The 14,376-nt window shown below is 43.5% G+C and overlaps 1 protein-coding gene across 2 annotated transcripts in view; it reads left to right on the top strand.

Moving 5' to 3' along the window:
* LOC126325742 (putative ATP-dependent RNA helicase TDRD12) overlaps positions 1-14,376 on the top strand; it is a 445,014-nt gene that overhangs the window by 331,567 nt on the left and 99,071 nt on the right. For both annotated transcript variants that reach the window (XM_049995275.1, XM_049995276.1), the window contains exon 21: positions 1,775-1,882. In XM_049995275.1, the coding sequence (XP_049851232.1) occupies positions 1,775-1,882 (108 nt within the window). The remainder of the gene's footprint in view (positions 1-1,774; positions 1,883-14,376) is intronic.

Here is a 14,376-nt window from a genome sequence, read left to right on the forward strand (position 1 = left end):
CTAATTTGCTGGGAAGTGGCGGTGCGGTCCCCTACGGCACTGCGTAGGATCCTACGGTCTTGGGCTGCATCCGTGCGTTGCTGCGGTCCGGTCACAGGTCGACGGGCACGTGCACCTTCCGCTGACCACTGGCGACAACATCGATGTACTGTGGAGACCTCATGCCCCACGTGTTGAGCAATTCGGCGGTACGTCTACCCGGCCTCCCGCATGCCCACTATACGCCCTCGCTCAAAGTCCGTCAACTGCACATACGGTTCACGTCCACACTGTCGCGGCATGCTACCAGTGTTAAAGACTGCGATGGAGCTCCGTATGCCACGGCAAACTGGCTGACACTGACGGCGGCCATGCACAAATGCTGCTCAGCTAGCGCCATTCGACGGCCAACACCGCGGTTCCTGGTGTGTCCGCTGTGCCGTGCGTGTGATCATTGCTTGTACAGCCCTCTCGCAGTGTCCGGAGCAAGTATGGTGGGTCTGACACACCGGTGTCAATGTGTTCTTTTTTCCATTTCCAGGAGTGTAGTTGGAAAACAATCAACATAAATCAGGCAAAGTACGATATCAAAAAGTCTTGATTGAGATAACTAGTGTCATCTAAACAGTAACACTTTATTAGCAATTATTAATTAAACATTCTTAAATCATTTTAATAACTTTCATTTTATAAGGTTTGGTTTCAGGTTTATTCTGCTCTGATCAAACAAAATCATTTTATATGCGTACAAGAATGTCCTGTTAATTTTTTACTGTAGCCCTTTATAGCGATTTTGTTTTGCATGTTTTTAGCATTTCTCAACCTCCCCTCCCCCGGGGCACTGCAATTTTTATTTTGCTGCAGTGAATCTTCCATAAACTTGGTCTTGAACACAATTCAAAATTATTGAATAGATTACTTGATTAAAAAGATATTTCGTCATTATGACATCAGAGGCTGCCATTACTAAAGAAACTGCCTCAGCTGAAGATGGCACTCACAGGCAAAGTAGCAGCAGAGTGAGTGAGGTTCTCAGTTTGACAGTTACATATGTGTAACACTTCTGATAGTATTTTCAACCATTTTGGAGTGTATCAGCACACATTTTTGTTGTATTTTGCTGTTAATAATAAACACACATCCTATAAAGTTTTGTTTTGTTATTCGTATCTCACTCTCACCTCAGAAAGCAAATGAAACCATATAATTGCAGCCCTAAACGGTATGATGACTACTGTACTAGTGTGCACATAAGGTGGGTAGCGGGGCAAAATGCAGTGACAGAAAGTGTAATAAGTTATGCTCCAAGCAGTAACATCACTTTTCCAGGTCCCTCTATAACATGTGTTTCAATGTGTGCACAGAACATTTATCATTGATTTTCATGTTAGTTTATTATGAAAGTCTTAACAGTGAACTGTCCATTAAGAGTGGCAAATGCAAACATAAGTATTACTTTAAGAATTGATTGTGATGGTTATCAAAGGAAATAGATAGGGAGATTCAGAAATACAGTGGCCAAATGCTCTGCTTACCCCACTGTTACTTTACTAGGTTTGGCAACACAAAGAGGAGCACACTGATGACTCCACAAAGTCTGCCTTTATCCATAATGCATCTTGCACCCATCTTTTTTCTTGTGCATTATGGCAGGATAAGTGTATTCACAGAAGTTATAGTCTTGAGTATCTGCTAATGGGGGCTTGATTAACTGCCAGAAAATAAACATAGATAGATCTCAGCATCTCTTTTGTAGACCATTCATTTTGTACATATTTTATCTTATGTCTTACAGTTATCAAAAACTGGAGAAGGAACTGCAGAATGCCGCTGAAATCAAAGCAGGAACACCTAATCTTAGCATAGGAGATTACTGCATTGGGCGATATCCACCGGAAGACGTGTGAGTTTCTCCTTAACTATGTGTACCATACCAGCAGGAATATAAATATTTCATTGATTCTTGCGCTGTCTCTCTCTCTCTCTCTCTCGCTCTCTCTCTCTCTCTCTCTCTCTCTCTCTCTCTCTCCTGGAATTTATCTCACCATATGGGATGTGCTGTCTTCATGATTTGACAAATTTATTTTGTTTTAACTTTGTTGCCAAATGCTCTTCCTGTCACCAATTTTTGCGCTGTTTGTGCAACTAGTAAATATTTTCATGTCACCTCACAAGTTTTCTTTTACTTGTGTAAAACATTGATAATAGTCTGAAAATGACATGAGACACAATAATGTGATTTCTTAGTTATCATAATGATGGTATTTTATACTGAATGTACACATTTAGAGGTATGTGTGAAATATTTGATGTCTTAGTCATTTATTTTATGGAATTTTGTGTGAGTTCAGTGACAGTTATCCAAAGCAATTTAAGAAAACCATGGAACAGTTAAATCTAGGTAGCCACACATGGATTTAATTTGCAAGTCTCCTGATTATGAGTCAATGGATTAATTAATCACTCACCATGCTTGACACAATAAATGATGCACTGGTATTTCAGTGCAGAAGGACCTATACCAGCCTGACTGGCAGGACCGGCATGCTCAGGGCTATGTCAGTGCTATATTATCAGATTGTCAAGGTCATTGTTTAAAAATGGATATAAGCAAAATTTTACTTTATTTTAAAGAGATCCACTTCAATTGTACTAATTATTTATTCAGACCACGGCTTACCTGCATAGCACTCTTCTTCTCCTTCCTTCCTTCCTTCCTTCCTTCCTTCCTTCCTTCTACCCCCCCCCCCCCTCCCCCTTCCCCCCCTCTCCCCCCTCACATGTCTGTGACTCAACATCTCCTCTATATGGTGAGTAACAGTCTGTTCTTTCATAATATTGTCATTATTCCATCCAGAATTTTGCATTGTTTCATTTTGTACAGAAATTTTTACAAAGGGGGGGGGGGGGGGGGGGGAGAAAAGAAATATATTGCAACAAATCTGTAAAAACCAGAAGAGCAGACTACTGAAACAAGCCAACTCGTGTATTGTATTTGGTAACACATAAGACGAGGTTGGGCCAATCCGTGCAAGGGCTCCAGATCACTACATATTTGTGAAATTAGAAAAAAGAAAGGAGAGGCCTACATAATCAAACAGACCTAAAAATGTAACATCCGGATGGCAAACTAAAAATGAACATAGTGCTCCCACTGCCTGACATCTGGCAGCTACACAGTATGAATGCCAACCATGACCGAGTACATGAAGGATGAGAAATGCACAAAAAAATATCCTCAGGCTCTGTTAAGAGACCCAAATGAACAAGAATGGATATCTGTCGTACAGATGCAGAGCACCCAAGAAGGAGGGACATATGATTACCATTAAACTGAGAGGTACCACACAAGGGATAGTGGACAAACAGCTGATTGGTTTCTTACTTACTGCTCCTTTTTAAAAGTTTTAAATCACACATTAATATGGAGATTTGTAACCTGCTTCAGACAATGGAATACATTTGCAAGTACATAGAAAAGGTAATGGTGAGGTGATATTTATTGTGCAGCAGTGGGCTACACTAATAGTGAAACAAGAGATGAAGTGTAGGTGTCTATTGTGGTCAATATGTGAGCAGAAATGAAGTGGCATGGATGATATTGTGTTTACCATTTCATGAGAAGCACGCGATAGTGACTCATCTTAAGGTGCACCTTCCCTATGGTGTGCATGTGTACTTCACAGAGACCAATTTACGCGATCGAGTAGCTACACCATCCATTACCATCGTGACTGCATTTTTCCATCTGTGTCAGTTGGATGACTTTGCTCAAATTTTGCTGTACCTGGAAGTACCAAAATATAACATACTGAATGCATCACGGAAAGAATGAAAGCATTATGTGCAAAATGCCCCTTTCAAAGGCATTAGATGTACTGCCCAGAATTACACAGTGCAATATTGACCCATGTACGGGACCCCCAACAGTTTTCAGGTCCTCAAATAGATGATGGACAGAAAAAAGCCACATACCAGCAAGCATGTGGGACGTTGGGACTTTTGGAATATGATGGCCATTGGGACACAATGATGGAGGAACTGATTGAGCCAATCATCAGCCATGTTGAGAGAGCTCTTCACTACCATTTTGAGCATGTGGACTTTCGAACCCTATGACACTTTGGAACAAATAAAAAACCACATTACTGGACGAGATTACATACTGGTATCAAGGGGCAGCATGTGCCAGCAGTGACATGTATCTCAAAAAAGGACTCAAACTTATTGAGGACAAAGTTTTCTCAATGATGGCAAAAAGGGCTATCTGGTTTCGGCATGCCCACCCCACAAGAAGTGGGCGAGTTGACCACTGATTTGCTCAAGGAGCTCACTTATTACACTGCAACTTTGGGGGCTCAAGTTACCCAAACTTGGCCCCAGCTGTCACCAAAGCAAAGTCACATTTTTAATACAATTTTGATTCACATGGTGAATGGAGAAGCGGGTTTTTGTCTCTTGGATGCAGCTGATGTACCGGCAAGACATTCCTGTTCAATTTGCTGTTGGTGCAGTTGCAAAAGGATAGGAATGTCACACTAGGTATTGCATCTCTGACATAACTGAGACCACGCTCGGCAGAGGAAGAACTATCCATGTCATGCGCAAGCTTGCGCTGAACGTTGCAAGTGAGGAGACGCCCACTTGCAATATAAGCAAGAGCACTGGGCACACCATTCTGTTGCAGCAGTACAAATTGATTGTGTGGGATGAATGCTCAATGTCACACTGATGTGTGATCAAGGCACTCGATCATAGCTTGTGAGACATCCCCAGTAACCATATGTTGATGGGTGGAATGGTTGTCTTGCTTGTATACACGACTGGTCATCAAGCGGGGCACTGTAGCAGACAAGATCACCGCTTGTCTCAAGTCTTCACAACTGTGGACAAATGTAGAAAAATTACACTTCACAACTAATTGAGAGTCCAGCTCTACGATGACTGATAATGTGGGCTCTTTGCTAAATACCTCCTCGAGATCACTGAGGGTTGCATGGCAACGGAAGTGGAAAGCTTAATAGATTTTGAAAGCCACTTGTGCAATATTATAGGCTCAGAACATAGCCTAATTAATGATGTTTTTCCAGGCTTACAGCAAAACTTGAGATATGAGGATTGGTTATATGTAAGAGCAATATTGGCACCTGTGACGAATAATTTTATATATATAAATTTTTAGTGCCTACAGTGTCACATCTTTCAGTGTCACACAGATTTTTATTTTTAAAGGGGATTTCCATGGGTTCACCGCTCAAAATTCTCCCTCATATCACAAAATTGTCATCTGATGTAGTACAAACTGAAAAAATAAATTCCTTTTAAAGCACAGTTTCATATATAACTTATATTCAAAACTTTACGCCTGTGTCACAGAACAAATCCTACATCGAGAATACTTTACAAAAGTTTAAGGGAAGAAATGCTTCCGATCATTATTACAGTATTTAAAGAACATTAAAATATGAACAGGCTGAAATGAACAAACTGTACGTGAGACTATGTTAATCTATTCATCTGTAAAAAGCTAAGGAGCATATTATTAGCAAAATGAGAAATATGCAAAAGTGAAATGCCAAAATGAGCACTTCTCAATTGGGAGTAAATCCAAACAATCAGAATGGCTGAAAGAGAGCACAATAACATGAGGCATAAACAAATGAGAAGTAAGCAACTAAGCAAATAAGAGAATAGGTAAAAATGAGATGCCAACCAAATGAGAGCTGGCCGAACTCTGTTGGCACTTATATACAGTTGCGCTCGAGGCCCGTATCCAACATGCGCACCTGCGATTGCAATGCACTCTTAGCGCTCGCGGCAGCGTCTAGCGGCCCGTACGCAAGTTGTGCGATTGCTGTTGCAGGTCGACCCTTAATCTATGACGTTACACATCCAAGAATGAATTAGTGCGAAACATCAATAAAAAAGTTATTGATCAAGTGAGATGACCACCTACAAATCAATCTATACAGTGATGACGAGACGACGCTGCTCCACATCCTGAGGAGTTTCTAAGCTCATTAGAGTTGTCTGGGATGCCGTCCCGCAAGTTGGAGGTGAAGATGGGTGTGTCTGTCGTACTATCTGTAACCTGGGTGCACCAAGATTGTGCAATGACACCAGGTTACCATTAATTTTTATCATCCCAATGAACGTGCCTTTCCAGTGCAAATACTTGCAGTTCCCTTTAAAAGTGGCTTCTCCGTCACCGTAAATAGAGTCAAGGACAAACCTTAAAAGTGGCATATATTCATCTGGGCACATCATGTTTTTCACAGGGCCAACTCTACATTGGCTACTTCCATATATCAAGAGCCAGAAATTTCTACATATACACAGAGAATGAGTAGATTTCTGGGTGTCTGTACACACCAAGACAATTAATCTTTTCTGTTCTAGCGTGTCACAGTCAGTCATGAAGTTGTTTACTCCCTTTCCTGGCACATTTTGTAATTCTCTACTGGGTCACAAAAAGCACTCACCCCCACCCCTAGTGTGCTGTGAGTCACATGTATCAGCATCTCCCATCATCTCAAAATCTCTCTCTCTCTCTCTCTCTCTCTCTCTCTCTCTCTCTCTCTCTCTCTCTCTCTCTCTCTCTCTCTCTCTCTCTCTATTTTTATGCAGTTTGCTGTGCTGGGTGGCTTTTTCTCAGTACCTCCAAGAGATAATTTTTGTGATGGCACACACATGTGAATAATGATTTTCGGTGTTAACACTTCCTTATAAATAACTATTTAACCAATGGTAACAATGAAGGGGCAGCTAACAATAAAATAAGATAAACTGGAGGTCATCCAGAAATAATTAAGTGTTCAAGCCATTAGAGAGTGGAATGGTAGAGGAATAGTCTGAAGATGGTTCAATAAACCCTCTGCCAGGCACTTAAGTGTGAACTGCAGAGTGGTGATGTAGATGCAGATGCCAAAAGTATTTTCTGATTTTCAAACATTGGAAGTTTGGGTTGGAATTTGAACAGTTATGGGAAGGCTAAATTCCTATTCACTATAAAGATGACACATGGAGTTGTAGTCAGGTATAACAAAAAGATTGTTATACAGTAAGCTTTCAGCAGAACCTTCATGAGGAAACAGAAATACACATGCATTCATGCAAGCAAGCACACCTGACACACACTTGAAAAGACAGTTGGATGTGTGTGGGGGAAGAACAGACAGTGGTGTTTGGCTGAGTGTGCAGGTGCTAGAGGTGTCAGACAAGGCTACCGAGTGCAGCATTGGGAGGCTGTGGGGCAGAGGAAGGGAGGGAATAAAAGGGAGTGGTAAAGAGAGGAGGGAAAAGATTATGGCTCCATGCAGAGAGCACTGCACAGTGAGGGTGAGGGGACATGAATGGTGAGGGGGTGATAGGACAGAGGTTGTGGAAACTGTCAGGTGGAGGGTGGTAAGGACAGTATGTTGCCTTAGGTTGAGGGTGGGATAATTTCAGGACTGGAGAATGAGTTGAAAGGATAACTAACATTTGCATAGTTCAGAAAAGCTGGTAGTGAAGGGGATGATCCAGATGGTCCAGGTTGCAAAGCAGCCATTGAAGTCATTATGCTCTGCTGCATGTTGTGCAACAAAATGGTCGACTTTGCTCTTGGACACAGTTTGGCTGGTTGATAGTTATATCAACGTTGGTAGCTGAGTGGTCAGCATCATGGAATGTCATACCTAATGGCCTGGGTTTGATTCCCGGCCGGGTCAGAGATTTTCTGTACTGAGGGATTGGGGTTGTGTTGTCCTTACCACCATCGTTTCATCCCAATTGACATGCAAGTCGCCGAAGTGGCGTCAACTCAAAAGACTTGCATCAGGCGAACGGTCTATCCGACGGGAGGCCCTAGCCATATGATATTTCCATATCAACGTAAGAGGCTGTGCAGTAATTGCAGCTGCTACATGATATGGCTGCTTTCACAGGTGGCCTGGCCTCTGATGGAGTAGAATAAGCATGTGACAAAGACGAATAGGAAGTGCTGGGCAGGTGGATTGAGCAGGTCTTGCACCTTGGTTTTACACGGGGATATGATCATTATGGCCAGGGGTTGGGATTGGAAGTGGCATATTGATGGACTAGGATGTTGTGGAGGTTGGATGGGTGACAGAACACTACTTTTTCGAGAGTGGTAGGGTGTCCCTCATTTTGGGGCATGATGACAGATAATAAAGCCCTGATGAAGAATGTGTTCTAATTGTTCGAGTCCAGGATGATATTGGGTGATGAAGGGGGCACTCCTGTGTAGGTGATTCTTGGGGTTAGTGGGAAGATTGGGGGTGTGTGGGGATATAGTGTGGAAAATCTGTTGGTGAACTGGGACTGGGGCATAGCACCTGCCTTTGTGTCTAAGCAAGGGAGGTCTTGTTACTGCAGATATTCCATCCACAGGTGGATAGGCTGTATGGAAGGGATTTTTTGCTGTGGAAGGCATGAGAATTGTCAAAATGCAGGTACTGTTGGATCTGGATCCTCCCCTCTACAACCAGCGTTTCTGAATTTCACAGATGGCAGTTAAGCTGGCCATGGGGGCAGAGTGGTTCTAGGCCTTTCAGTCCAGAACCACGCGACTGTTACGGTCGGAGGTTCGAACCCTACCTCGAGCATGGATGTGTGTGATGTCCTTAGATTAGTTAGGTTTAAGTAGTTCTAAGTTCTAGGGGGTACTGATGATCTCAGATGTTAAGTTCCATAGTGCTCAGAGCCATTTTGCAAATGGCAGTTACCCTTACAACACATTCTCTGCTCCTGATGTCATCCTGGCCTCAGTCTACGGTAACCTGCCGTCCCCACACCCTCCATCCAACAGTTTCCACCCACTCTGTCCTATCACCTCCTCCCAACCCACATCCCTTCGCTTCCATACTACAGTGCTCTCTGACAGTGCACACACCAATCTTTTCCTTTTCTCTGCTGCTCTCCTTTCCACTCCCTTTCTTTTTCTCTCCCTCCCTCCCTCCCATACAGCCTCCAACACTGCACCAGGCAGCCTTGCCTGCCACCTCTGGTTGGAGCACATTTCACAAGGCAATACTTTTCTAGGTGTATGTAGCCTTGGTCTGTTCCTCTTTCGACTACTATCATTACATATTTTAAGGCACATGAAGTTCAAAGTACCCAGATCTCTTACTGCAATGAATCAATGAGGACTGGCTGACACAATGTTCTACGCAGGGCAAATGTTTTACACAGGGCAGTGAAGCGGAAGTGGCAACATGGTGGGAGCCGACAGTGCTGGGCACTACTTGGTGTATTTATGGGAGGAGTAGTCCAGCCCACTACCTGTCAAGTGTCAACTAGTTTAATTTGAGCTATAAATATATTCAACATCTGATTGTTTTCATGATTACATAATTGGAACGAGTACACGGGTATCACGGGGATGTCAACCTCATCCCGTCTGTCCCCAGATCGGTCTGCCGCTGTGGTTGCCCCGGTTGCTGCCCGCAGTGGGGCTGAGCCCTCGCCTGTGGTTGATTGGGAGGTCGTTCCAAGGCGTGGTAGGCAGCGAAAGGCGTCCCCGGAGGCTGATCAGAAAGCCTCCCCGGTGCGTCTGACAAACCGGTTTCAGGCACTGTCTCTAGCTGAGCCAGATGCAGCCGCCTGCCCTGTTTCAGAGGATCATTCTCAGCCTTCAAGGTCCGGGCAATCGCACAGGGTGGGCTTACTGGTAGTTGGGAGCTCCAATGTTAGGCGCGTAATGGGGCCCCTTAGGGATATGGCGGCTAAGGAGGGGAAGAAATCCAGTGTGCACTCCGTGTGCATTCCGGGAGGAGTCATTCCTGATGTGGAAAGGGTCCTTCCGGATGCCATGAAGAGCACAGGGTGCAGCCAGCTGCAGGTGGTGGCACATGTCGGCACTAATGACGTGTATCGCTTTGGATCTGAGGAAATTCTCTCTGGATTCCAGCGGCTATCTGATTTGGTGAAGGCTGCCGGTCTTGCTTACGAGATGAAGGCAGAGCTCACCATCTGCAGCATCGTTGACAGAACCGACTGCGGACCTTTGGTGCAGAGCCGGGTGGAGGGTCTGAATCAGAGGCTCAGACGGTTTTGCGACCATATTGGCTGCAGATTCCTTGACTTGCGCCATAGGGTGGTGGGGTTTCGGGTTCCGCTGAATAGGTCAGGAGTTCACTACACTCAGCTGGCGGCTACACGGGTAGCGGAGGCTGTGTGGCGTGGACTGGGCGGTTTTTTAGGTTAGAAGGCCTCGGGAAAGTGCGGGATGGGCTGCAATGTCAAAGGGTGCTTGGCAATTACAGGACGTGCTTGGATCAAGGAACAGTCGGAATTATAGTTGTAAACTGTTGTAGTTGCGCTGGAAAAGTCCCTGAGCTTCAAGCGCTAATAGAAAGCACAGAAGCTGATATCGCTATAGGTACAGAAAGCTGGCTAAAGCCTGAAATAAGTTCTGCAGAAATTTTTACGAAGTCTCAGACGGTGTTCAGGAAAGATAGATTAGGCAGAATTGGTGGTGGAGTGTTGGTGTCTGTCAGTAGTGGTTTATCTTGTAGTGAAGTCGAAGTAGATACTCCGTGCGAATTGGTGTGGGTGGAGGTTATACTTAACAGCCGAATTAAGTTAATAATTGGCTCCTTCTACCGACCCCCAGACTCCGATGATACAGTTGCGGAACAGTTCAGAGAAAGTTTGAGTCTCGTAACAAATAAATACCCCACTCATACGGTTATAGTTGGTGGGGACTTCAACCTACCCTCGGTATGTTGGCAAAAATACTTGTTCAAAACCGGTGGTAGGCAGAAAACGTCTTCCGAGATTGTCCTAAATGCATTCTCCGAAAATTATTTCGAGCAGTTAGTCCACGAACCCACGCGAATTGTAAATGGTTGCGAAAACACACTTGACCTCTTGGCCACAAACAATCCAGAGCTGATAGAGAGCATCATGACTGATACAGGGATTAGTGATCACAAGGTCATTGTAGCTACGCTCAATACCATTTCTTCCAAATCCATCAGAAACAAACGCAAAATAATTTTATTTAAAAAAGCGGATAAAGTGCCACTAGAAGCCTTCCTAAAAGACAATTTCCATTCCTTCCGAACTGACTATGCGAATGTAGACGAGATGTGGCTCAAATTCAAAGATATAGTAGCAACAGCAATTGAGATATTCATACCTCATAAATTGGTAAGAGATGGAACGGATCCCCCGTGGTACACAAAAAAGGTCCGAACGCTGTTGCAGAGGCAACGGAAAAAGCATGCGAAGTTCAGAAGAATGCGAAATTCTGAAGATGGGCTAAAATTTACAGACGCGCGAAATTTGGCACGTACTTCGATGCGAGATGCCTTTAATAGGTTCCACAACGAAACATTGTCTCGAAATTTGGTAGAAAATCCGAAGAAATTCTGGTCGTATGTAAAATACACAAGCGGCAAGACGCAGTCAATACCTACGCTGCGCAGTGCCGATGGTACTGTTATCGACGACTGTGCCGCTAAAGCGGAGTTATTGAACGCAGTTTTCCGAAATTACTTCACCAGGGAAGACGAATGGAATATTCCAGAATTTGAAACACGAACATCTGCTAGCATGAGTTTCTTAGAAGTAGATACCTTAGGGGTTGCGAAGCAACTCAAATCGCTTGATACGGGCAAGTCTTCAGGTCCAGATTGTATACCGATTAGGTTCCTTTCAGATTACACTGATACTATAGCTCCCTACTTAGCACTCATATACAACCGCTCGCTCACCGATAGATCTGTACCTACAGATTGGAAAATTGCGCAGGTCGCACCAGTGTTCAAGAAGGGTAGTAGGAGTAATCCATTTAACTACAGACCTATATCATTGACGTCGGTTTGCAGTAGGGTTTTGGAGCATATACTGTATTCAAACATTATGAATCACCTCGAAGAGAACGATCTATTGACACGTAATCAGCATGGCTTCAGAAAACATCGCTCTTGTGCAACGCAGCTAGCTCTTTATTCGCACGAAGTAATGGCCGCTATCGACAGGGGATCTCAAGTTGATTCCGTATTTCTAGATTTCCGGAAAGCTTTTGACACCGTTCCTCACAAGCGACTTCTAATCAAGCTGCGGAGCTATGGGGTATCGTCTCAGTTGTGCGACTGGATTCGTGATTTCCTGTCAGGAAGGTCGCAGTTCGTAGTAATAGACGGCAAATCATCGAGTAAAACTGAAGTGATATCAGGTGTTCCCCAGGGAAGCGTCCTGGGACCTCTACTGTTCCTGATCTATATAAATGACCTGGGTGACAATCTGAGCAGTTCTCTTAGACTGTTCGCAGATGATGCTGTAATTTACCGTCTAGTAAGGTCATCCGAAGACCAGTATCAGCTGCAAAGCGATTTAGAAAAGATTGCTGTATGGTGTGTCAGGTGGCAGTTGACGCTAAATAACGAAAAGTGTGAGATGATCCACATGAGTTCCAAAAGAACTCCGTTGGAATTCGATTACTCGATAAATAGTACAATTCTCAAGGCTGTCAATTCAACTAAGTACCTGGGTGTTAAAATTACGAACAACTTCAGTTGGAAGGACCACATAGATAATATTGTCGGGAAGGCGAGCCAAAGGTTGCGTTTCATTGGCAGGACACTTAGAAGTTGCAACAAGTCCACTAAAGAGACAGCTTACACTACACTCGTTCGTCCTCTGTTAGAATATTGCTGCGCGGCGTGGGATCCTTACCAGGTGGGATTGACGGAGGACATCGAGAGGGTGCAAAGAAGGGCAGCTCGTTTTGTATTATCGCGTTATAGAGGAGAGAGTGTGGCAGATATGATACACGAGTTGGGATGGAAGTCATTACAGCATAGACGTTTTTCGTCGCGGCGAGAGCTTTTTACGAAATTTCAGTCACCAACTTTCTCTTCCGAATGCGAAAATATTTTGTTGAGCCCAACCTACATAGGTAGGAATGATCATCAAAATAAAATAAGAGAAATCAGAGCTCGAACAGAAAGGTTTAGGTGTTCGTTTTTCCCGCTCGCTGTTCGGGAGTGGAATAGTAGAGAGATAGTATGATTGTGGTTCGATGAACCCTCTGCCAAGCACTTAAATGTGAATTGCAGAGTAGTCATGTAGATGTAGATGTAGACTTTAATCTTACAAAGTTTATGCTATAGAAAGTGCCCTATCAAACTTGTGTAGTTACAGATGGATATAACCACTTTAGATCAACAATGTGATCATTTAATGTATGTAATTCATGTTTAGCTGCAGCTATCAGCCATTTTGAAGTTAGCACACATTTAATGTAATGAGATGTCTTATCAGCATGATATTCATCACATTTTTATCACTCTTTATGTCAGACACAAGTGACAAAGCATTTATATCTTTGTTATCAAGTCAGGTCTACTGGCATTTGTGTGGTGCTTACACTACTATTTGAACTGAAGCATGTTTGCATCACATAGGCATAGGATGACAATAGGCTTACCTACTAGTCTCATATACAACAGAGGACGATATTGTGCAGCCAAGGTAGAACAATGTTTATATCATTCTCAACAGAGATTTTGTAGTACCGCATTTTGCCACTAGGAGCACATACAGCGAACATAGCCAGTAAGCTGAGTTCTCTCACTGAAGGAGGTCGGGATTAGTTTCGGCTGAATTTATGTTGACAACTGTTTTGTGTGATTATCATTTTTGCAATGGCTGATTTTCATGAACAGCAAGTGGTGGTGAAAATCTTTTGGCTCAGAAAAAGTGGAACAGGAACTCCTGAAATGTTAAAAACAGCATACAAGGGTGATGCTATGGGGAAAATTCAAATGTTTGAGTGGTTTCCCAATTTCAGACATGGTGAAATGTCAGTTGATGAAAAACCTTGTTCTGATTGTCCATCCTCAGCCTGAACACATGGAAATGTTGAAAACATTTGTCCAGTCCTTAATAAAGATCACTGACGGGCTAGACAGGCTGCAGAAGAAATTGTGGAGTTGTCAGGAGTGACTTGGAGTTCGGTGCAGTGAATTATGACAGAAGATTTGGGAATGAAAATGGTGGCTGCCAGGTTTGTGCCATGACTGCTGAATGAAAACAGGATTGTGTGGAATCATGCTGTGCTTTGAAGAGAAGCGTCCTGAAATGATACAAACTTTCTTTCAAAAATTACCACAGGTGACGAAGCTTGGTGCTACAGTTACAATCCTGAATCAAAGCAACAGTCAAGGCAGTGGAAGATTTCAAATTTACCTTGCCTGAAGAAAGCTCGTCAGGTGAAATCAAACATTAAAACAAGGCGGTTTTTTAAATGTGACAGGCTTTCTATTTGGTAGTTCCAAAAAGATTGTGCAACCTGTGCAGCATAATCAGCCTGATTTGTGGCTGTCAGGTGACTTGTTTTTCCACCATGACAATGCTTTCACAGCCCGCCACCCCCTTTTTTTTTTG

The sequence above is a fragment of the Schistocerca gregaria genome, chromosome 2, assembly GCF_023897955.1.
Source record: "Schistocerca gregaria isolate iqSchGreg1 chromosome 2, iqSchGreg1.2, whole genome shotgun sequence".
Lineage (NCBI taxonomy): Eukaryota > Metazoa > Arthropoda > Insecta > Orthoptera > Acrididae > Schistocerca > Schistocerca gregaria.